This window comes from Podarcis pityusensis (assembly GCF_964106645.2).
Source record: "Podarcis pityusensis genome assembly, chromosome: 14".
NCBI classification, from domain to species: domain Eukaryota; kingdom Metazoa; phylum Chordata; class Lepidosauria; order Squamata; family Lacertidae; genus Podarcis; species Podarcis pityusensis.
Window position 1 is genome coordinate 40,628,297 of NC_138039.1, and position 25,467 is coordinate 40,653,763.

General features: G+C 45.9%; 1 protein-coding gene across 2 annotated transcripts in view; it reads left to right on the forward strand.

Moving 5' to 3' along the window:
* Positions 1 to 4,272: 4,272 nt before the first annotated feature.
* The window catches only part of FBN1 (fibrillin 1), a 224,960-nt gene continuing 203,765 nt past the window's right edge, over positions 4,273 to 25,467 (forward strand). Inside the window, exons 1-2 of one of the 2 annotated variants that reach the window (XM_080980204.1) lie at positions 4,273 to 4,447; positions 4,830 to 5,221. In XM_080980204.1, coding sequence (XP_080836330.1) covers positions 5,001 to 5,221 — 221 coding nt within the window. In that variant the 5' untranslated portion in view covers positions 4,273 to 4,447; positions 4,830 to 5,000. The remainder of the gene's footprint in view (positions 4,448 to 4,829; positions 5,222 to 25,467) is intronic. The other variant, XM_080980203.1, reaches the window with a different exon arrangement.

Here is a 25,467-nt window from a genome sequence, read left to right on the forward strand (position 1 = left end):
AATCGCCTTCTATATCCAGCCTGCGGACGGTCCGGGAATCAGTGTGTTTTTACATGAGTGGAATGTGTCCTTTTTAAAAAATGCATCTCTGGGTTATTTGTGGGGCATAGGAATTCGTCCATCCCCCCCCCAAAAAAAATTATAATCCGACCCCCCCACAAGGTCTGAGGGACAGCGGACCAGCCCCCTGCTGAAAAAGTTTGCTGACCCCTGGCCTAGCATTTGGAAGGCACTGGTGGTGACCTGGAGACCCTCCTTCATTTTTCTCCAGTCTTTCCAGGGGGACGCATTTAGTAACATTAAGTAACCGGAAGCTGCATTTAGTGCAGAGTGCTGCAGCGCAATTACTGACAGGGGTGAAGCGTTGTTGGCCTGTAACCCCTGTGCTCAGAGATCTGTACTGGCTGCCAATTTGCTACTGCGTCAGGTTCAAGGTGTTGTTACTGTTGGTATATGCAGTACAGTGGACGCTCGGGTTGCGAATGTGATCCGTGCGGGATACATGTTCGCAATCCGCATCGGTGCATCTGCGCACACGCGGGTTGTGATTCAGCGCTTCTGCACATGCGCAATGTGCGATTTAGCGCTTCTGTGCATGCGCGACCCCCGAAACCTGGAAGTAACCTGTTCTGGTACTTCCGGGTTTTGGTGGGTCCGTAACCTGAAAAAACGCAACCTCAAGCGAGGTATGACTGCAAACCCATTAGCAACTCAGGACCAGTTTACCTATGAGATCGCCTCACCCCTTTTCGTTCAGCAGAACTAGCACTGTAAGAATTTGATCTATTAGTGTGGCAGCACCAACACTTCGAAGCTCCCTGCCTATTGAAATCAGGCAAGCACCTTCACTGTACTCTTTGCAGCACATTTTTATTTAGACAAGCCAGATGCTTAGAAAGCTGGTGTCAGTTTTAATTTCCTTTTCAGCTTAATCCTCTTTTAACTTTTTGAAAGATTTAAATTACTATTAATTTTTTTCTTATTGATAATTTTTTTGTATTATGTTTTCTTGTAAACCACTTTGTTTAGTTTTGTGTTTACAGCCAAGCAGTGTATGCCTTTTAAATAAATAAACACAGTGGCTTAAAGAATGAAGGCATATGCCTAAAGCTCGCTTGGTGACTTGGAGTCACTGGTCATGACTTGGCCCAACCTACCTCGTAGGGTTGTAAAGATACAGTTGAAGGGACAGAAGGAGCCATGTATGTCACCCGTAGCTCCTTGGCGGAAAGGTGAAAGATGAAAGGGTTGATTTTGTGGTGGTGGTCGCTGTTGATATTGTGTTGTATCCAATGTAGCAGTAAGCTCAACTTGCTTGTTTGTGGGCAAAATGTTTTGCGCTGGCGGAACACTGTGTAAAAGCAGCTTGCTGGCAACTCTGTTGTGCAGTAGAGTCTGCAATCTGTTGCACTGAGTCTCCACTAGTGCAATTGTTGCATCGGATTGCTCTGTTGTGCAACATTAAAATCCACAAGTCTGCTAGCACCACAGCCCTTATACTGGTAGACAGAGAATACTGGATACACACCAAGATCACTGTCTAATTGTCTTGATTCCCCCCTCTCCCCCAATTGCTATACTTATTGTTCATTTGCTATATTGCTATATAATTTTTGGAGGGAAAGTGGGGTGCAAATAAACAGACAAAGAATATAGTTGTAGTGAACAACTATCCTGCCCACCACTTGCCAGGGTTTAAAAGAGGCTGCCTTTGAAAAGTCTACCCTTTTCGCACTTTGCCGGCCAAAGAAGTGACAGAGGACTTTTAATCATTTGGGTTAAACGAAGGTTACCAGATTTTTTTCAAAGAATCCAGGGACACTTTTTTTTTTTAAGATAGAGAAGAAAAGTTTTTTAAAAAGTTATTTAAAAAGAAATATTAAGAAGTAATATCTTCTCTTCTGTGGTCTCCTTCTGTCCTCCTTCCTCTGGACCCTGGACTGCTCTCTTGGAGTGCTAGCTGCCGTGGAGTAGGCTTAGGTCAGGCCTGGGCTCGCCCATGTGTCCTTGCCCTCCCGGTGCTCTCCTACCTCTCTTCCTCAGCGGTGGCAGCAGTGCGGCAAGGTCAGGGCTCCGTTCTTTTTTCTCCTTCCTCTTTCTCTCTCTTCCTTCTCCTTCTCCTCTCCTCCCTGAGTCGGCTCCAGGGTTTTCCTGGTCCCGGAGCGCCACTGGGCAGTCATCTGGGTGACTGGGTGCTCTTGTACCCGTCTCAATTTGGGTCGCAGGGGTGTGTGTCAGCTGCATCCCCGGTTCCGCCTCAGCAGTGGCGGCAGCAGCGGCAGTCTCAGCAGCCCAGAACCAGCCTGGTAGCGCAGTTGGCTTCAGGAGCTGCTCTCTGCCATGGCGCCCGCCATTTTGCCTTGCCAGAAGTGTCGTTGAACCAATCATGCAACATTCATTCCCTACTAATAAATCTACAACACTTAAAATATAAATCTGGGGACATTAAATGAAATCCGGGAACATTCCGGGGACAGATTTCTAAATCCAGGGACTGTCCCCGGGAAAGGGGACGTCTGCTAACCATAGGTTAAACTACTTTAGACATGAACTCTTGTGTTCTCTGTCCTGACACTGCATTTGAAGCAGTATAGTGCCACACTGTAGTCACAGCTTCTCCCCCTCAAAGAATTCTGGGAGCTGTAGTTTGATAAAGGTGCTGATAGCTGTCAGGAGAAGACCCTTGTCCCCCTTACAGAGCTACAATTCCCAGAGTCCTTGGGGAAAGAGGGATGGACTGCTAAACTAGTCTGAGAATAGTAGCTGTGTGGGGGGAATGTTGTTATTTAGTCGTGTTCAACTCTTCGTGACCCCCTGGACCAGAGCATGCCAGGCACTCCTGTCTTCCACTGCCTCCTGCAGTTTGGTCAGTAGGGGACTAGGGGTCAATTGGGGAATGGGAGTGTCCTAACGCCTCTCGGCATGGGTGGCGCTGTGGTCTAAACCACAGAGCCTAGGGCTTGCCGATCAGAAGGTCAGCGGTTCGAATCCCCATGACAGGGTGAGCTCTCGTTGCTTGGGCCCTGCTCCTGCCAACCTAGCAGTTCGAAAGCACGTCAAAGTGCAAGTAGATAAATAGGTACCGCTCCGGCGGGAAGGTAAATGGCGTTTCCGTGCTCTGCTCTGGTTTCGCCAGAAGCGGCTTAGTCATGCTGGCCACGACCCGGAAAAACTGTCTGCACACAAACGTTGGCTCCCTCGGCCATAGCTGTCAACTTTCAGATTTGAAAATAAGGGATCAGCAGCCTCGGAAATAAGGGATCAGCAGCCTCACCTGTCCCGGGGACAGTCCACGGGATATCTAACAATCTGGGATAGCAGCGGGAAACGACACTGGAATAAGGGAATTTCCTGCAAAAAAAGGGAAGGTTGACAGCTATGCCCTCTGCCAGTAAAGCAAGATGAGCGCCGCAACCCCAGAGATGTCTGCGACTGGATCTAATGGTCAGGGGTCCCTTTCCCTTTTTAACGCCTAATGAACTACACTTCCCAGCATTCTTTGTGGGGGAAGCCTTGGCTGTGTTAAAGTGGCACGATGATACTGCTTTAAATGTATAGTGCAGATGAGGCGTTATATAAGCCAGGAATCGCCAACTATCTACCCTTCAGGTTCCTTCAGCCCGTCAGTGGAGGAGGTGAAGAGTTTGGGTTAGAACCTGCTGCCATGGCTTCCCCGCGGTCAGGCGGGCACAAGCTCTTGGCACCAGGGTGTCCTTCGCTTCGTGGGTCAGCCTTTCGGGATCACAGGAAAGGTTAATCTGCCGTCTAGACGACTTTGCCAAGCCCTTGGGTGCCCGTCCTTGCCCGCGCCGCCCTGAAGGAGCGCAAGGCGGCAGTGCCAAGCCGGAGGTCGGGGGGGGGGGGGGAGAGCGGCGCTTGCGCCAACATCCTCCCCTTTCTCTCTCTCTCTCCCCCCCCCCCTCGCGCCGCTTTGGTTTGCGCTGCGTTCTGCTAAAAGGCGCGCAAAAGAAACCGAAGCCCAAAAAAGTTGTGAGGCGAGAGGAACGCGAGGAGACGCGTCGTGCGCGCGAAGAGGGAACTCGCGTCTCTCTCTCTCTCTCTCTCTCTCTCTCTCTCTCTCTCTCTCCCTGTGTGTTTTTTCCAGCCGGGTTTTGTTTTGGCTAAATTTCCCCCCACTTCCCTCTCGCGAGAAAGGAAAGAGGGAGGGGGGCTGTAAAGACGCCGCGCAGACGATACTTGAAGAGGTGGGGGGGGGGGAGAGAAGGGAATAGAGGAGAGAAAAAAAGAGGGGAGGGGAAAAGGAGGAGGAGGAGGAGAAGGAGGCGAAGGAGGAGAAGGCAGACGGAGGAGAGCAAGGAAGGAAGAAGGAGACGGCAGGCAGCACAAGCAGTGCTGGATGCAGCGGCCACGGCTGGCAGAGCAGCCCTCCTCGCACCACCTCGGCCGGCAGCAGCAGCCTCAGCAGGAGACTCTCCCGTGGGCGCAGGTCCTTCAAACCTCCGAGGCTTTCTCTTTGAAATAAAACGGGGGTGGGAAGAGGGGAGCTTTGAAGCACATTCCCCAGAGGTGTCCCTCAAGTGACAGGCGCCTCCTGGAAGACGCTGGCTGCCTGAGGAGAACTTTTGGCGCGGGGGCAGCTGCTCGGATGCTCCGGCGAGGCGAGCTCAACTGAGGAGCAGGGCGCCCGGCTCGGCGCTCCCCCGGGGGAGGCGGCATGCATGGCCAGAGAGGGACAGCCAGGAAAGGGTGGCGGTGGAGGCGGCGGTTGTGGGAGCGAGCCTGTTGCCGGTGGCGCCGGGGCGATGCTGTCGCCTCTTTCCCCCATCTAATAACGGTTCCTTTTTCTCTCTCCCTCTTTCCTAAGCTAGCCAGTGGAGAGTCTCTGCTGAAGCCGAGCTGCCCCGGGAGCGGAGGAGGCAGGCAGGCAGCAGGCGAGCCCCCTTGCAGCGGCGCGGGCGCGATCCGAGTGCAAGGAGGGTGGGTGGAAAGCTTGGAGGACGAGGAGAGGAGCCGCCGTCGTCGTCGCCACCACCGGCAAGATGCGGCCGGCCGGGCTGCTGCTGCTGAGGTTCACGCTGGGATTTATTGTGCTGCTGGTCGCCTGCTCTTCCCCTCCGGGCGGAGGGGCTGCCGAAGGCAGTTTGGAAACGGACGTGGTCGCCGCCGCCGCCGCCGCCGCGAAGGAAACCAACAGCCGAGCCAGCCGGTCCAAGAGGAGAGGGCAGGCGGGAGGCGCCGCGGGGCACGATGCGCTCAAAGGGTAATTGCCTGGAATGACGCGCGGGACGGGTGCCCGGCCGGTGCGCGGGGAGGGAGGGGAAGGGGACGGGGGAAGAAGTTGCCTGATACCCAGGTCAGAATGTTTGCCAACCTAGCCCGGTACCGTCTGCTCTGGCTGGCAGCTACTCTCCAGAGGTCTTTCCCCACCATCAGCTCACCGATCTTCTTAAAACTGCGTTTGAATCTGGGGCTTTCTTCTGCATGCGGCTCCTCAGCTAGGATGCTAGACTGCTCCGGGTTCACTCCTTGCCTTGCATTAGAACACATGCTTTGCATCCAGAAGGGTTTGATTCCAGGCAGCTTTACCACAAAGGATGTTAGCCATGGTGGGAAAGACCTTTGGCAGAGTTCTTCTGCACTAGATGGTCAGATTCCCATGCAATGCAAAAGTAAGCTTGGCAGCACTCCTCCTCCTCCTCTTCTTCTTCATCTTCTATTTTTTTCTGACATGAGCTGACTTGGGCTAGAGCAGGGGTCACTGCTGTACTACAGCTCCCATCATTCTTGACCACTGGCCATGCAAACTGGAACTGGTGGAAGTTGGACTTCCTTGTTAGAATGAACCCATTGGATGCAACAGGTTTCTGTTGGTTTTCCTGAGCTGAACCCTGGAAATACAACCTAGCAAGAAATTATTAAAGTTCCCTGGGCGCAGGTACAGGTTCTTGCTTTCTCTGTCCCACTGTTGTGTTGTAGAGTTGTCCCTACGTTCTGGTAATTAAGGAACTGTAGCTCAGGGATGTGCTTTGCAGGCAGAAGGGAACCATGCTCAACCCCTGGAACGTCCAGTTCAAAAGGATCAGGTAGCTGGCAACATGAGAGGCGACCATTGCCAAAAAATATTGGGCTACATAGTCTGACCTGGTATAATGGAGTTTCCTGTGTTGATTAGGGAATGGGCTTTATTCACAAGGACTGTGAAGGTTGGGGGATTGCTGGAGAAAACAGATCCTGGTGTACCTTTTGTGTGGATAGTGTGGGGAGAGGTTGACTGGTATCTGGGCCACCTGGTGTGTTGCTTCCCTTGCTTTTGAAATCCGTAGAGAACTCTTGGTTTAAAGCAGGAGTTTAGCTCCCCACAACATGTACTCATTCTTCCACTCTTGCCTATGGACATACATCCTAATTCAGATACCTACTTTGCCAGCAAATATATTTGAGGGGGGAGCAGGGTATATAAGTGTGAATGCTAAATGCACTGGTGCAGTGATATTATAAATTGCTCTGTTGGCTTAATTGGGGACATGATAGCTCAGACAGATGGTTTTGCCTATGTAACTCCCTCCACACCTACCAACAAACTACTCAGTGACCAAACTATGGCGAGAGAATACTGGCTCATGACCACTTTGCTCCTCCCTGGCCCTTTTATCTCAGCACAGCATGGCACCTTAGCCAAGTTTAGCTTTGCATGTTGCCTCAACCTGGAATCGTGGTTAATCTCTCTCTCCTAAACCACAAGCCAAAAACTACAAGGACTACAGCTTTGGCTTAGCTGCCAAACTGCACTGAGCTAAAAGAGCTGGGGAAGAGCAAAGTGGCTGTAGTCGCCACCCTGGAAGCCAATGCTTTCGTTCTAAACCACGGTTTAGCTTGGCATTACGTGCGAACGCTGCTTCTAGATGGGACAGGAGCAGGGCAGCTTGACACAAAGTGCAGATGTATTGGTTGTGTGGGATACGTTGTATCCTTTGAGTAGTTCTAAGCTTGTCAGTTCCGCAGTCATTTTAATATGCACCTCAGCTGCATATGAGTGACCTCGTGCAAACCTTCCTCCATCCAGGTGGATTGTGCCCTTGCATTGGGAATTAATCTTCCTCCAAATTGGGGTAGCTACTGATCCTAGGGTGGGTGGTCAGTTGCAGATGCTGCTCATCTGACCTGCTGCATACTGGGAGGTAGCAGGCAAGGGAGTGGGCAGTTCGGTGCTGTGGAAACCTACTGGCAAGAGTGCCAGGAGTGGCTCCACAGTATTTTTGCACCTGCCAACCTCACTCTCTTCCTTCCCCCTCTACCTCCTGGTAAGCTGTAGTGATGCAACCAACCCAGAGGTCAGGTGAGTGTCAGTGCCCCACCTTGGTGGGTGTTCTTTTATCCCTTCTTTCTCCTTCAGAATGTGCCTGGGCTCACTTGCTAGAGTCAGCTACAGTTAACTGTTCTGCCAGCAGCTTTGGCATCTCATTCTGTTAATTTGCCCTCTTGTTTATCTTGCTTAAACTGTACAGTTGCAATCCTATGCAAACTCGCCTGGACTGGGATAAGGCCCCATTAAACTCCGAGTGACTTATGTATGAATGGACGCATGCTGTAAGTGGCTTGCATGTGGAACATCTAGATTGGTGTCAGTTGGTGGATGCATCCTCATTGTTCTGTGTTTGGAGGCAAGAGAGGAAGGGGTTGACTTGCTTTATTTGCAATGCCAGAACAGGGAAGTATGATCTTGCAGAGCGTCAGTGGGTGCTAATTGTTTGTTTGTTTGTTTTGCAAATTTGACAAGCTAACTCAAAGCAGAGATGGCTTTTTGAAGAGGGGAGGAATGTGTGTATGTGTGTGTGAGAGAGAATGTTCAATGTGTGTTTCATGTAAAATTTCTAAATAATACAGTCTTGACTAGCCTTGTGACCTCATAAGACTTTCCAGTTTGATCAGAATTGTGAATTATTTTTTTTCTGTTGCTGGGGAGGCTGCAATGTGGTGCGAGCATATACAAAGTTAGAGTGCATGGAAATCAATTAGCGTTGCCTTCTGAAGGTTGCTTGCTATCTTCTGGATAACACCTTTGCTGATCTCCTATAAAAATGGTTTGGGGATCAGTTTAGCACAGGACTGGGGAACTGTAGAAATCATAGAACTGTAGAGTTGCAAGGGACCCCACGGATCATCTAGTCCAGTGATGGCCAAACTTGGCCCTCCAGCTGTTTTGGGACTACAACTCCCATCATCCGTAGCTAACAGGACCAGTGGTCAGGGATGATGGGAATTGTAGTCCCAAAACAGCTGGAGGGCCAAGTTTGGCCATGGCTGATCTAGTCCAACCCCCTGCAATGCAGGAATATGCAGCTGTCCCATAGAGGGATCAAACATGCAACCTTGGCGTTATCAGCATCATGCTCTAACCAACTGAGTTATGCAGGCTCCTGTGACCCTGGATTGCAATTCTCATCATCCCTGTGCATTGACTGTGAAGGGCGGAGCTGGTGGAAGTCCAACATCTGAAGGGCCACATGTTCCCCCACTCCTGCTTCATTTTACTCCTTTTCATAGTACAGTCATACCTCGGGTTACAGACGCTTCAGGTTGTGTTTTTTTAGGTTACGGACCCACCGAAACCCGGAAGTACTGGAATGGGTTACTTCCGGGTTTCAGCAGCCGCGCATGTGCAGAAGCTCTAAATCGCGCTTTGCGCATGCGCAGAAGCGCCGAATCGCAACCGGTGTGTGTGCAGACGCGCCACTGCGGGTTGCGAACGTGCATCCCACATGGATCACGTTCGCAACCCGAGCGTCCGCTGTATATAAGCCTATGATGACTGCAGGAATTGCATTCTTCCAGTGTTTTGTGCTCCTTTTGGTTTTGCCTTACCAAACTATTTTGCAGTGTTACATGGCTGCACAGGCTAATATTTGGTATGTCCATGATGTGATGTTTCACATGAGTCCCTGGGCTGCCTTCCCAGTGCCATTCCTTTTGACTCCAAAGTTGTCAAAACTCTGGCAAGAGGAAGCCACCTTAAGTGAATGTGAAAAATGGTTTAAGCCTCCTTTAAGCATTACCAAGAGGAAACAAAGCCAGGAAGGTTATATTCTTTAGTTGTTTACTTTGCAAAGAGGCAATTGCTAAATATCCTATGGTCCTTGGTTGAAGTAAGCTTTGCAGGGATGCCTGAATTAATTTAAATCTGCCTTTCGCATACTAATTTTAATGGAGCCTGACAGGATTATAGGTAATAGGTTCAATTACAACGTAATTTTAGGTTTCCCTGTCTCTTCTTTTTGCTCCTTTTCTGTCCCTTTCTGTATGTCCTGTATTATTTTGTGGGTTTCTTTTAGATCAATTTAAGAATACTTGCATTGATTAAGCAAGGAAATAGAACCAGTATGACATAGTTGTTGGAGTGTTGAACGTAGAGACCTGGGAGGCTGGGCTCCATATTGTGGGATGTGGAACACAGAGCAGTCAAATATAACATTCCTAGAGTGGACATAAAAAGGGGATATCTGGACCAGCCAGTTGGAACTTCCTGTTTCCTCCTGGGTTGGGACAGACTTTCTCTGCATGTGACCAGAGGTGGGCGTGACCTCACCCACCTGGGCAGGTAACAAAACAGCACAGGGGAGGCAGCCATATCTCTCTCTGACTCCATTCATCGAAGAAGCAACATCTTCTTAGCCTGAGATGCTCTCTTGGCTTCCAGGAGCAAGTCTTATTGGCACGTGGTCCTGGTGAAGAAAGGCTTAAGATAGGAATGGTGAAGCACTTTACCCCCCAAAAAACCCCAGTCCTTTTTGTTGGGGATAATTCAGATGGAAATTCCTAGGTGTCAGAAAAGGTTATTTATGGCATGCTACTACTGCGGCCTGTGTTTTGTTAGCCCAAAAATGAAAAATGAGAGAGGTCCCAACTAAAGACAAATGGCAACTTAAACTGATGGAATATGTGCAGCTTGTGGATCTAACATATAGAATAAGAGAACAAGAAGAACATATGTTTAAAGAAGACTGGAAAATATTTGTTGAATATATGGGGGGAAATAGTGTACACTTGAAAATGTTGGCAGCATTAAGATAAATTCAGCAGTGTAAATAAGTTTTGATGGATGTAATAATGGAATACTGAATGGCTTGGTTTATATAAAATATGCAGGGATTTTTGTTATGCAAAAGGAACCATGGAAGGAGAAGAAGGGAAGTCATTGATATTTTAAGGTTGGTTAAATGAACGTTCTAAATTGTAAAACAGAAAATTTAATACACACACACACACACACACACACACACACACATATATGATAGGGCTGGTGAACCCTCTGACTCAGCAGATGTTGCCTGACTACAACTTGCCTCATCCCTGACCATTTGACAGACTACCCAGGGCTGATGTGGGCTGCAGTGTTGCAGGTTCCATATACTTGGCCTAGCCACCTTAGACAGGACCATAGAATTGGAAGCGACCCTTGGAATCATCTAGTCCTAAGCCCTGCAGTGCAGGAATATGAAACTGTCTCTAACAGGGATCGAACCTGCAACCTTGGTGTTATCAGCACCACGCTCTAGCCAGCTGAGCTATCTAAGCTATGCCGTTGCTGGTTGCTTGTCTCTGGAGATCCTGGGATTGAGTGGCCTCATGGAAGCAGTGTCAGGACGCACTCTGTGCCTCTTGATTTCATGGTATAGGTGGACACTAGAGATAATGTTGAGGACAAGCAACAGGCTTGACTCCCAGGTCTATTGTAACCTCCTGTCCCCTTTTAAGGCTAGTCTGTTGTTAGTCCTCCCAGAGAAGATGAGCCTGTGTTTGGGCATGTTCATTGGCAGGTTAGAATTGAGAACATAAAATGAACCAATGGCACATCTAGTCCTCTTCTCTTAGTGCCTGACCAGATACCCGTCTGTGGGAAGCCTCCTAGCACAACTGCCCACCTGCAGTTTATAGCAACAGGTATTCAGGGGCATAATGTCTCTGACAGTGAGGCAGAACGTAGCCATTGTTAACTGACTGTGTTTTCTGGATTAGACATTGAGCTGTATTCAGTGCTAATCCTACTCTGAGTAAACCTGTTTAAATTAATGAAGCTAAGATAGCCATTACTACTTTTTAACTGGGCTTGGAATACTGTACTAACTTTGAAATACATTTCAACTTAGTAACCTCCTTGGCGGGAGCTACTTAACAGTATTAGATGATATCATTAAAATTTCCACAATCTTAACAGAAGCCCTAAATACTTACTAGAGATTATCTTATCTGACTGAACAAAGCTGGAGGTAATTTGTAATGATTTTAGTTGAAACTGACTGCCCAGTTATATTTAATAATATTTTGGGATTGCTTTATTCTACTTCAGCTGTCTTTTAAAGTAGAAGCAACTGTTTAATCAACGTTAAAAAAAAAAAAAGTTCATGGAAAAGCAAAACGAATAAAATCAACCAGTAAAGGTACACATTGTAAGGCAAAATTACAGATTAAAATCCACATCAACCTTTGTATTTCTTGAGTAAAAGGTAAAGGTACCCCTGACAATTAGCTCCAGTCACGGACGACTCTGGGGTTGCGGTGCTCATCTCACTCTATAGGCCGAGGGAGCCGGTGTTTGTCTGCAGACAGCTTCCGGGTCATGTGGCCAGCATGACTAAGCCGCTTCGGGCGAACCAGAGCAGTGACTGGAAACGCCATTTACCTTCCCGCCGGAGCGGTACCTATTTATCTACTTGCACTTTGACGTGCTTTCGAACTGCTAGGTGGGCAGGAGCAGGGACCGAGCAACGGGAGCTCACTCTGTCGCGGGGATTCAAACTGCCGACCTTCTGATCAGCAAGCCCTAGGCTCTGTGGTTTAGACCACAGCATCACCCGCATCCCTATGGCTTGAGTAGGGTTGCTCAAATGGAAAAGTTTTTATTGGGTGCTGGAAAGAATGCAGAGAATACACCTGCCTATTGACCATTGGGTGTGTGTGTGTGTGTGTGTGTGTGTGTGTGTGTGGAGAGATCCAGAATGTAGAAGTTGGCTACACTAAATATTGGGTCCTTATGAGTGTAGAGAGAACATTATGTGGTGCTTTTAGAAATGCCAGTTCTGCCAACCAAAATGGTTGAGTGGTCAAATATGGGGTGCGGTGATCCTTTAGGTAAACTGGTCCCAAGCTGTTAAGGGCTTTATATACTAATTCTAACACTTTGAATTTGACCTGCTAACAAATTGGCACCTGCTGTAAACAGGGATTTGGTGTGCCTGACTCCTGTCAACAACTGTGCTGCTGCTGAATTCTGCTCAAACACCACTTTCTCGACCAAGTACAAGGGAAATCTCACATAGACCTCGTTGCCATAATCCAATATTGAAACCGGCGAGAAATATCACGAATGAACAATATTAGCAGTTACAGATACAGTGAGGATGTGTTGCATAAATCAAAGTTAAAACAAGATGAGAAAGCACAGGGTACAGTTTGGCCAAACCCATCATATCTAAGGCCCTACACTTTTCAAAGGGCGGTGGGGAGGACAGTTTTGAAAGTGCGCTTAATCCCCCCTCCCCACTGAAATCAGTGGGTCTTTAAAAAAATGTTTTGACTTTGTATCCTCCTCAGATTTTGCAAGAAAATGCATACAACTCCTCCCCACTGCCCCAGTCCATTCTTCTCCAAAGTACAAATATATTCCGAGACCTAAGAATTACAGTATAAATCATTAGCAGATGCGGGTAGACTTTTGTTTTCATGTAACTGTAGTTTGGATAGAAAGAGCAGCGGGTGGATGGGGGGGGGGAGAGTAGACTCCATCTGTTTTTAGAAAGTTTTCTGACTTGACTCTCAAGCATATGAACAGAAAGAGCTTCTTGAAACATTTCAGAAGAATAAAAGAGTTTAAATCTCATGATTGTGCTTTTTTAAAAAACTGTGTCAAATCTGGTCAGGTTTTTTAAACCACCTTTCTATGTGAAGTGCGGAATTACTGAACTGGTGTTCATTTGAATGTTGCGATCTCATGAGCCAGCATTTAAAGCCCTGCTTTGAAGCAGGGTCTTCTAGATGGTATAGGCTAAAAAACCATCCTGATACAGGGTTTAGCTTTGTATGCAGGAGTGCCAGCTTGGCCCTGCAGCTGTGGGTGCCCGGGCCATGGGTGTCATGCAGCATGCATGGCCCTTGCACAAAAATTTGTGGGTGCTCGCCCAGCCCTTCATGTGGAATTCTGTGGGTGCCCAGGGCCCCAGGGGGTTGACACCTTTGTGTGAAAGGAAGGTGGGTAGGAGAGATGTGAGTATAACAACATCACCCTGGAACCGTTGTGGAGATCTCAGCTTGTTCACATGATTGATTATCCTAATATAACTGTGGCAAGAATAGCAGGTTTGTTGCTTCCTGATGATGTGCAGTGCTGACTGGATTGCAGTACAGTCATACCTCATGTTACGTCCGCTTCATGTTACGTTCTTTCAGGTTACGTCCCGGAAAGGGGTACTTCTGGGTTTCACCGTTCGCGCATGTGCAGAAGCGCAAAATGACGTCATGCGCAGAAGCGGGGAATCGCAACCCGCGCATGCACAGACGCGCCACTGCGGGTTGCACTCTTTTCATGTTGCGAATGGGCCTCCGGAACGGATCCCGTTCGCAACCAGAGGTACCACTGTATTTCATAGAAGTGTACTGTAGAATCTGTAGAGGTAATGTTGTTTGAACCTCTTGTCCACGTGAGGCAGGTTGTCGCTGGACTACATCTCCCATCATTACCATGACTATTGGCCATGCTGGCAGGGGCTGATGGGAGCTGTAGTCCCAATAAGATTTGAAGGGCCACAGGTTCTTCATCAGTGATGTGCATAGTCATGGTTAGATAAGGAAGATTCTTGCATCAAATGGGCTAGATTCCAAATTTATTTTTTGTTTTAATATTTCCTTCCATGTGTTGCCTACTGAAACAAGACCTCATGTTTAGTTTAACTCAAGAAGTTGCTATTGAATTATCTTGCAGGATATTTGGAATAAGTGGGCTAATATCATGAAATGTGATGCAGTAAAATGAGAACTCCTGACTCTGTTTTTATTTCTATTCCATTTTTACACCATGGAGCTCAAGGCATAGTAAGTACATCATTCCCCTCCTCCATTTTATCCTCACAACGACCCTGTGAGGATCACCCAGTGCGCTTCATGGCTGTGAATTTGAATGTGTATCTTTCTGGTTCAGCACTCTAATCCTGGCTTGTGAATGAGCCCGCAGATGTTACTTGCTTTGAGGATTTCTTACTAGCCTGTTGAAAGTCTTGTAGGTCATGTTATTTCATTCGGACTAAAAGAATTGTCTTATATGAGCAGACTGGAGGAGGAGGAACAGACAAACCTGTCCCTCTTGTGCCAGGTTGTGTTAACATTTCCAGTCTGGTTGTGGAGGAAGGGGCTTTTAAGTCTTCCTCAGCTGCCTCCAACTCTAAGCCTGGATGTGTGTAAGTGAGTAAGTAATTACACAAATTTACTATCCCCACGTCTGCCAAAAAGACTTGGAGTGTGTTGTGAAATTTCTGAAGTCAGAGGCGAGTCTCATCCAGTGGTGACAGGCTGTTCTTCAATTCCCTTCATAGTTTCTTACCTTTCCTATGATTTGCAATTAAGGCTAATCAAAAATGCAAATTAAGAAAATATCGTCCATATTACGCTTCTAAAATTCATAGTTATCCCGCTTTTCTCTCCAGAAATGCAATTTGAAATGCAAGCTCCTCTCCCTTCTGTGGTTCAAATCCCACTTGATTTGTTAAGGGCTAGTCTCTCAAATATCTCAGTGGTAACTCTAATATCCCAGTTTATAATTAAGGCTTATGGGTTTTTTTCATTTCCAACCAATATTTACCACTAAAAGCCTGCTTGAGAAAATCAGACTTACCATACTGGTAAATATTGGTTTAGGCGGGAAAAACCTCAAATGCTCTTTTCGTTCAGCTTCTGGCTGGCACACCTGGCTGGCTGTTTTCATTGCTGACAGTGCCATGCTATGTACCCAGGCAGAGTTAGATGGCAAGATGCCTTTGAAACTGGGAGCAACATGTGAAGTCAGATGAATGCCAGGAAGGTGCACTTTCTAACGTGACTTCTGCGTGTTGTCAGTGGGCAGCTTATCAGGAAGCAGCTTGCCTTTTATGACATGTGCTTCCAGCAGGCAGAAGGAAAACAAGAATTCAAGAGAACATCAGCTCAAAAAATCCAGCAGAAAAAAGAAAAGCAATAAACGTCGACTCCTTGAAATTGCCTTATGGATAATCAAATAGTCACATATTTGCTAGGGGTGCATACTGTGTTTGGATAACTAGAATGTTTGGATAACTGGGTTTTTTATATTATGTGCATTTTGTAGTAGACTGGGTCTTACTGAGGCAATTGTATATAGGATCAGAGATCCTGGGGGTCAAGGTCAAGTATTTATTTTTATTATATTGATTTATATCCAGATTGGGACTTAAAGTGGCTTACACAAATTAAAACAACACAGGTAAAATACAGAAGGCTAAAAACATATAAAAAGTCATAGTTTAACTACTTTTTAACTGTAAAATTATATTTAACTATAATGATATAAACAATCATTAAAACAATACAAAAACAAATCTATTAAAGATAGTAAAAACAGCACTGCACTACTTAAAAACAGCCAGTACCCAAATGCCTATTGAAATAGAACAGTCTTCAGCAGCTGGCGCAAGGACAGGAAAGAGTGAACCAGTCTAGCTTTTTCAGGAAGGGAGTTCCAAAGTCTGGGAGCAGCCACCGAGAAGGCTCTCTCCATTGTTCCATTTCTGGAGGCTCAAACTTCCTTTCCTTGTTTTAGATAAATTCCTCATGATACTTCAGGGGCAAGGTTCCATACTGTCTCACATTCCGGTCCTGACCACACCCAGACATACCGGTACTTAGCTTTTGCAGGGTAATTGCATCATGTTCCTTCAAGCCCATGTCCTGGGACCATTGGGTTGCATCTCATGTAGTGCCAAGTTAAATTTTATTTATTTATTGAATGTATATCCTGCCTTTCCTTCCCAAAGGAGCTCAGGTGGCAAACGGTCTACAATTTAAAAACGAAAACAAAGCAAAAGCATTCTAAAACAGAGCCAAACATACAAATCAAAAACACCTAAAAACAATTTCAACCAAAAACGTACCTTCATCCAACGCTCTTGAGGTAAAGTCAGGTAGTGGTACTTGTTGTGCGGGCAGAATGCTGTTGCACAAGGGGAAACAAGTACATTTACAGATGTTTCACAACAAGCTTTCCCTAGTTCAGGTGGCATTGGATTCCTTTGCTGTTCAACCTTTAAACTCTGACATCCCTCAGCGCAAGGGCTCTTGCACTGGCAGACCAAGAAGGATGGCTATGTCCTATTTTCCCCAAGGAGGCTTAGTGCAATACAATACAGTTTTGATTTTTGCAATACTGCCTTTCTAGCCTGCCTCGATTTTACGATTGCTGTCATTGAGTAACATTCGAAACCACTATTTATGAATCAGGATCTTTTTGTTCTGTCCTTGGCAGCAGGCCGTTCAGCAACATGTTTCTTTTAACCCTCGTGTTCACTTAGTACAAATTGTGACTTGCTGCTTGTTTGTGTTGCATACATCTCTCTTGAGCATCTTTGTGGGTGCAGCTAGGAAGCAGAGGATTATACCCCTCACTTTATTGTTTTTGTTATTATTTATTTAATGTACTGGTATTTGTTTCCCACCTTTCTCCCAAGCTGGGATTTTATGGTTTAAAAGCGTAATTCTAAAATACAAACTAATAAACATAAACTAGTTAAAACTAATAGTTAAAATACATCAAAACGTGTTTAGAACCACCAGTTAAAACCGTTTGCCCTGGTAGCGTTGTCAGTGATCAGCATTGTCTGCACCTTGATTTCCAAAGGCCTGTCTGAACAGGATGGTTTTAGTTTGACTGCAGAAGGGTAGAAAAGAGGGAGCCGATCTAACCTCTCTTGGGAGGGAATCCCACAATATGGCCACCAAAAAGGCTCTTCCTTGTGTCGCCACCAACTGTGCTTCTGATGTTGATGCAACCAAGAGAAAGTGCTCATTTAAGGACCTTATCATCTGGGGCAGCTTCATATAGGGAGATGTTTTGCAAAGATCATAAGGATCTCTGGATTCAGCTACGTTAGTAAAGAAAAATCATTTTATATGCGTGTGACACCAGATGGCTCTGTGGAGTCCTGCCTTTTGCCAACGTGATTTCCCACTTATGAGGTTTTCTGGAAGCGCTTTTTTGATGTGTCTAGATCCAGCCTCTGTCTGTGAAAATGAGGTACCTTCTATTTAATCTCTTGATGAGGAAATTCTTCACTTATTGGAAGATGGCATGGTAAGCCTAGGATGGTCCAAGATTTAGTCATCAAAAGCTGCTCAGAAAAGCCCTGTCAGATCAGATGAAAGACACATCTAGTCCAGCATTTCCTTCTCACAGTGGCATAGTGTCAAACATGGAACTGATTGTTGTATTGGCGCATGGAGTAACAAAGGAACTCGCCCCTAGGAATTGTGCTGTTTGTTTCCCACTTAAAGTGAGAATGGCACCCCTCTGTCAGATTGTACAAAATCTTCCTGTTCCAGCAATGTTGGGAAGCTTCTGTAATATTTTGCAGAGGTCCCCCTGTGTTGAATAAGATCAGTTACCGTATTTGGCCATTCTCAGTGTGATCGAAACTGAGGTCAGTAAAGTGTTTGGCGTTGCTGCATGTCATTTTGAATTCCTGACTTTTATCCAGGCCTCACAGCTGCAGAATCCCCAGTCCATCTGCAAAGCTGTTCTGCTTCTTGTTTTTTCCCCTCTCTCCTCCTGCTGAATTAAGGCAGGATGCTGAAATAAATATATTCTTAGTCAAGGGCTTGAGTGTTACTTCTTGGGCCTGTTTGTTATTAATGGAGCAAAAAGGTAAATAAGGAGGGATTAAGGGCACAGGAGGAACAGAGAGGGAGTGAGTGAGGACAAGGGAGAAGGAAGGCAGCAATGGTTATGGGATGGCCATTTGCTTCTGACTGTCAAATAGAAGGACCATTATATTATTGGCTCAGGCTCACCATTCACTTGCACTGTGTAACTGGAGAAAGCTGAATCAACACTGCTAACAGAAGCAGTCTACTTTGAGATCCATTGAAATGAACAAGGCTGTTGGAATCCTGTTGTTCTGGCCTGCCCAACACCTGTGTGTATTTCAATAGGACAGGCTAGAAATTCTCTCAACAGCTTGTATTTTCTGCATTTCTTGTGTCATTGCAAAGGGTTCCAAAAGTGACCTTGCTAATGACTTGTAGAACAATATTAATGCCCACCAGAAATGCCTCGTCATACTGTTACAGGCAGATCGGTGTCCACGATTTGAACTTTATATTTTATTTATTTTATCTGAAATGTTTTCCGGCTCACTTTCATAGCAGGAAAAAAGCCCTTCCCCTGGGCCTCTTGCACAAAAGTGTAAGATTAGGGAACACTGTTTCAAATAATGTAATGTAGTACATAACATCTTGCTATTATTTTATTTACTTATATACTTTCAGGTGCTGAAATACATAAAATCGCCAAAATCTAGCAACATGTCTAATCAGACATGTTTAATGGTTCCATTTCAGAATGATAGCTCAACAATATCACAATAAATTCAACAAATAACAGTGAGGTGAGGGGTTAAACGTATTGCAAGATTCACAGGGATGAGCAATTTAGAGTGCAGTAGGGGTGTCAAAAACAACACTGCCAAAGGGGTTGCCATACGTCCAGATTTTCCCAGAAGTTGCAGCGATTTCCGGACAGTTATGTCCTGGAAATTCTGAATGTATGGCAACCAAAGCGTGTAGTAGATCTTCAGCTGAGTTGGGACATTTCAAGCTCAGGTGGGTTGAGGTGATGATCCTGGCTCAGCTGAAGTTAATCTGGTGTAACTTGCATTTCCTGCTTCAGCCAGGGCTCAGCTGATGCTAACTGATGCTAACTGAGGTGTGGCGGAGGCAGGGGAAACTTAAGCTGGATCCTAACCCTGTTCAGCTCAGTCATGAGACCTGGCAAAAAGGGGTATGGTAAGTCAAACACTATTTCAAAGGCTTATTTCCTCTCTGACAGATTTGGGGCAGCTCAGCTGGCAGTAACCTCGCTCCTGAACAGGGTTTGCATTTGGTGTAACTTTACACCCGGCTCTGCTTAAATCAGCTTGCGTTTCGCCAGCTTCTTGTGTACAGAATTCTCCCGAAGTGGCTATAAACACATGCAATTTCTTTCCAGCATGCGTTTTTTTAAATGTTTGATGGAGGTTCACTTCTGACTGACTTTCCCTTCACATTCCAATGCATATTGATGGTCTCTCTCTTCATTATGGATTCTCTGATGTATCTTAATGTTTTGCTTTGGATGGGAAGCTTTCCTCACACTCGCTTAAGGCAACAGCTCTCCAGTGTCTCACCAGTTTCCCAGCCTTTAGAATGGAGTTGGCAGGAATTGAACCTTGGGTGTTTTGCACAGAATGTACCTGTCTAAATTCCTCCCCTTTATGTAAATGGGTTTGCAAATCAGGGTTTGCATTAAGTGTTACGTCTGAACAAAGCAAACCATGGCTAAGGCAATTTCCCTGTCCCTCTACCTTCTCTCTGGGCCTCCTTATATTCATCCTCTGTGAGCACAACCTTTGCTTGACATGCTAAACTATGGTTTTCATTGCATGTTTGCGATCTTAACAGAATAAAGGCAACAAACTACAGTTACAGTGGTACCTCGGGTTACATACGCTTCAGGTTACAGACTCCGCTAATCCGGAAATAGTACCTCGGGTTAAGAACTTTGCTTCAGGATGAGAACAGAAATTGTGCTCTGGCGGCGCGGCGGCAGCTGGAGGCCCCATTAGCTAAAGTGGTGCTTCAGGTTAAGAACAGTTTCAGGTTAAGTACGGACCTCCGGAACGAATTAAGTACTTAACCCAAGGTACTATTGTACTGCCAATCATAATTCTGTGGTTAAGCCTTAAGTGTATACTGGGCCAATATGTTAAAATGAATTTTCTGTAATGTTTAACTAACTAACTAACTAACTAACTAACTAACTAACTAACAGGAGTCTGTTTATTCCACCTCTCCTACATTACAACAAGCACAATAAAATTACAAAAGTTGGAATGAAGCATGTTACAGAAATTTCAAGCCAAATTTGCATAGGCAAAGGAGTAACAGAGAAAGGGAAGTGATAAACCATAGGGAAAAAAAAAAACAATTTCACATGGGAAATATACACTTTGGTGTTTTGTGTGTGTGTGTGTGTGTGTGTGTGTTCAAAGGACAAGGTTTAGGAGTCGTAGGAGCAATCACCACCTCCTTTATAAGATAAACATTTGTTTAACTCTGGGTGGGCACTTGGTTTAGTTTGCTTGTCCAGAGAATCGTATAAGTTGTTTTTATCTTATGTAATGTTGTCTATAAAAAGTGGTTCTCAAACCCTCCAGAATATCATTACTCTATGTCATAATGATGTGAGAGCCAAATTTCATCCCATAATCAAGTGCAATTACCATAATTATGTAAAAAAAGCTGGTTTTACAGTTGTAATTCGCAGAAACAAGATTAAAAGGAGACAATTTGTTTTGATTAAATGTACAGTTTGCTTTTACTTAAATGTAAGCAAGAAAAGTTCATCACTGTGTACATGCCAACTCTCACATCTTGGCCCGGAATAACTTGTGTGTGTTGGAATGGTTTTGCTGTTTGCTATAGTTTTGGGGTCAACACCACCAATGCAATAAAAGTGCATATGGAACTTTTCCTGACTTTCCAGAGAGTGGGGAAAATTGTGCTTTACCAGAAACTCCTGTGTTTGCATCAGAGATCTGTATTCCACAAGGATATTGTTGCAGTGCTGACTGTGATAATGGGAAGGGACGTTGCTCAGTGGTAGAACATCTGCCTTGCATGCAGAAAGTCCTAAGAGTTCAGTCCCTGTTATCTCCAGGTAGGGCTGGGAGAGCCTGCTGCCCGAAACCCTGGAGAGTTGCGGCCAGTCCAAGTATTCAATATAGAGCAAGATGGACCTATGATCTGATCCAGTATAAGGCAGCTTACTATGTTCCTATAATACAGCGAATGCAGTGCTGTACTTAGACACTTTTAAAACCTGTTCCTGCTCTCTCTCTTTAATGGCACAGAGATGTAAGGGTTATAGCTCAGTGGTGATTCATTTGCTTTGCCATGTCATGGATGCTTTAGCTGAGATTCCTGCATGGCAGGGGGTTAGATTAGATGACCCTTGAGGCCCCTTCCCACTATGATTCTATGAAAGTCTCAGGTTCAGTCCAAGCATCTCCTGTCTGAAGCAGTGGAGAACCATTGCCAGTCAGTGCTAGGCAAACAAAGATTCTATGGAAGCAGGGAATTTGTCTCCTCTGGGATCTGCTGTCTGAGGCTATTGCATCCTGTTGATCCACCTTAACTCTAGCTTTGAATGAGTATGGAAACCCCATGCATTAAACTTGCAAAACCCACTTTGGAGTGGGTGTCATGGCAGGAAAGGTGGCATGACCCACTATTTTTTGAATTTTGACTTTTGTAGCCTTGAGTTTTCATAGAAGAGCTTCTATACAAATACGATTTTGGTTTTAAATGCAGTGTCAGGTAGTCTCTGTGGGAGTATATTGTATTTAATTATGGGGTATCAGAGTTTTTAGGGGGTTAACCAGGCTGGGATAGCTGGGATAGCAGGCTTGTTGGTTTTTGAATGTCTGGTGTAGATTTTTTCTATTTCGTTGTTCTGTGTGGGACAATGACAATAAATCGTATCATATCAAGCTGGGAGGGACCACGAGGGCTGTCTAGTCCAGCCCCCTGCAATGCTGGACTCTTTTGCCCAACGTGGGACTCAGACCTATGATCCTAAGAGCAAGATGGAACCAATGGTCTGACTCAATATGAGGTGGTTTGTATGCTCCTGTGTGTGCCTGCATCAAGCAGGTAATTGGAGAGGTCTTCCAAGTCAGATTCCAGGCAAAGGGCGAGCTCTTCCTTTTTCTTTAGTTCTTAGAAATAAATTCATGGCCATTTGCCTGGTTTAAAGAAGGTAGCCGAGTCGCTGCAACTAACAGCCAGTTAGATGTTTGAGTTGTTTCAAAATTGTGATTATTTGAAGAGTGGAAGCTGGCCAGGGGTTGCTGGCAGAGTGGGGAGGGGGGAATGTGTTGTTTCGTAATCTTAGAGTTCCCAGTTAGCAGCGATTTCCTCTTAAATATTCCAAATGCGCATTTGTGTGTCTGTGTATGTATACCCTTTTAGATCCCCCTACAGCCACCTTCTTCTTGCATACTCTATGACAAACCACTTTCACTGTATCCTTTCTGCATCTATCAGCTAACTCCTCTCTCTGCTGAGTTCTCAGACTTGCACTTCCCACTCTGTCTAGCCTCCCAGCCTTAATTTATTCAACTCCCACACTTTTGCCAGCCTTAGCCAGCAAGTGCCAGAACTTCTGATGGAATGCTTTTGCCTCGGGCAGTGTTTGTAGCCCTGCTGGTGATCAGCGTTGTTGCTCCTTAGGGAGCTGATAGATGGGCAGAGTGTCTCTTGCCCAGAATTGGGTTTCTGCTTGGTTGGGAAGGGTCATTGCAGGGGCAGTTGTGGGACAGTCTAATTCAGCACTTCCTGTGCTGCAAGGAGGCTTTTTATGGCTATTCTAATCTCTTGGGCTGCCTTTTGTTTTTGTGTATTGCAGATAAGCATGGCTGAACCAGGCTGTAGCTTTCGAACTGTGTTCTGGGGTTCCCTGAAATCCTAGCAGTGGGTGTTTTGTTGGGGATAGGGAAACACATTCAATTCAGTTCCCATTTATTAAAGGGGAAATCTTACCAAATTTGCGCTGTCCATAACAATGTGAGAAACAAAACACAGCCATCATTTGAAATTTCCACTTGCCCAAATTTTGCAATGCAGTTCACCAACCAGTGTTAACAAAAACGCATATATTAGGAGGAAAGTGTATGTAAAAATTAATACATTGGTGAATATAACACACCAAATGCACTAGGGGAAATTGCTTGCAAAAAGGTGAACTTGATACCAAACTACACAAATATGGTTTTTAAAGGGGGGGTGCTGATAAGTGTTCATGAGGATTTTTTTGTGTGGGATGGGGAAAACAATTATCAGATTTCTGCAGAAATGTGGAGATTGGAAAAATGAAAAAGGGAGAGAACCACAGTACAGTGGTACCTTGGGTTACAAACTCCACTAATCCGGAAGTAGTACCTCAGGTTGAGAACTTTGCCCCAGGATGAGAAAGGAAATCGCGCAGTGGTGACACGGCGGCAGAGGGAGGCCCCATTAGCGAAAGCACGCCTCAGGTTAAGAACGGTTTCGGCTTAAGAACGGACCTCCGGAACAAATTAAGTTCATAACCCGAGGTTCCACTGTAGACAGATCCTTCCATCCCTAGTCTTTTGTAATAATATACATTTTCATACTAGATTGGCTTCCTTGTGTCCTGGCTCTCATGGCTGGACGAAGAACTCGTAACTCCCAGCTTTATTTCTGCCAAAGACTTTAATGCACAGACTTTAAGTTACATAGGCAAGTCACAGGTTACAAGATTTCAGCAGGTGTATAAGAGTTATAGGCTAAGAGTAAGCTAAGACATTGATCCAACAAGTGATATGTCCCTTGCACTTTTCTTTTGAAGACCAGGGTGGGCACAGCTCTTGGCGCAGCAAGTGGCTAGGGTCATAGGACTGGGCAAGTAAACAGGCACTCCTTTGAATGAGTTGGGCCTGCAAGGTTTCTTCACACCATTGCTGGTGCCTCCATGTCCTTGGAGATGGAGGTGGTGTTGGAGCCAGCTCAGCATCCAATTTACTCTTAGTGGCCTCTACAGAAGGGGGAGGCTCCTCAGTGACAGGAGGCACCTGAGGTGACTCTGCAGTAGGAGACAACTGGCTACAGGTGTCTTGTATCACAAGGGTGGAACAATCCTCCATTAACCTGCTTGGTTAGCTCTCCGTCCTCTAGACCAGGGTTCAGCAAATGCTTTCAGCAGGGGGCCGGTCCACTGTCCTTCAGACCTTGGGGTGGGGGGTGTCAGACTATATTTTGAAAAAAAATATGAATGAATTCCTGTGCCCCACAAATAACCCATAGATGCATTTTAAATAAAAGCACACATTCTACTCATGTAAAAACACCAAACAGGCCCCACAAATAACTCAGAGATGCATTTTAAATAAAAAGACACATTCTACTCATGTAAAAAAACACTGATTCCTGGACTGTCCGTGGGCCGGATTTAGAAGGTGGTTGGGCCGGATCCAGCCCCCGGGCCTTAGTTTGCCTACCCATGCTCTAGACTGCTACCCCCTGCTCCAGTCTCAGACCCTTAATTGGGGTCCTTTTTTTACCTCTTTCATCCTCCTGGGGCCCTCCCTAAGGCTTATCGCTTTCTTCCTCTGGAGGATTCCAAGATAAACATGCCCACCACAGTTCCTTCCTGCTACAGTAGACAAACTGGGGAATATTGTGTGTGTCTTTCTGCACATTATCACTACATGTGAGGTGACTCTCAACAATGTCCCACATGGACGGAGTGAGTGTTTGTGTCCTAGAACATGTCCCAGCATCCTTTGTAGTCCAGAGGGGTTCCCTCCCTGGGAGGCGAGGAATTCTCTGGCAGGCAACTTGATGTGTGGAAGTTGCTACCAGACTGGTTTCTAGAGGATGATGCAAAGTAACAAGGGATGTGTTTTCCTGGCTTGTTATCTCTTGATGAAACAGAATGATAATGAGATCTTTGGCCGCTCCGTGCTGTCTTCAAGCAGCGCCTTTGCCCACGAGGCCCTTTCTTCCCTCTAGTCTGTTGTAGTGATCATCAAACCCTAACGATGGGGCAGTGGCGTTTTGACATGGCAGCGTTCATTTGCAGGGCCTTCCTGTCGTCGCCTTTCAGGGGCAAGCTTATCTGAGTTGACAGCTGGGCATTGTTCTCACTTGTTGTGGATTCTGCAACAGTTGTGCCCTCTGCAGCTCCCTGGTTTTTCTGAATGGAATTTGTGCAGAGAAGAACTGGAAGCGTTGGCTAACAGCGGAGGGAGAAAGCAGAGAGAGTAACCCCAAACACTTCAGAGACAGAGAGAGAAAGAAAGAAGGCAATAAACAGTTGCTGAGTCTCATGTAGTCCTTTTGGGCTTCTCATAAGCATCTGGTTGGCTACTGTGAGAACAGAATCCTCGACTAGATGGGCCTTTGGTCTGATCCAGCAGAGCTATCCTTATGTCATTTTAGCTGGCACCATAGAGTGGCATTTGGGCTTCCTAGTCATCCTTCCTCACCCTGCCAAAAACACATAAATCACAAAGTATTTGGACCGTTGTAGCTCTGCGAGGTTCTGTAGGGTTAAACAGCGCATTGCTGCCATATAAGTGGTCCAGCGAATGGCAGTAGGGGGGAGCAGTCCTCTAGAAGAGAGAAGAAAATATTATAATTATTATGATAATGGACAGAGTTTTAGGACTGGCCACA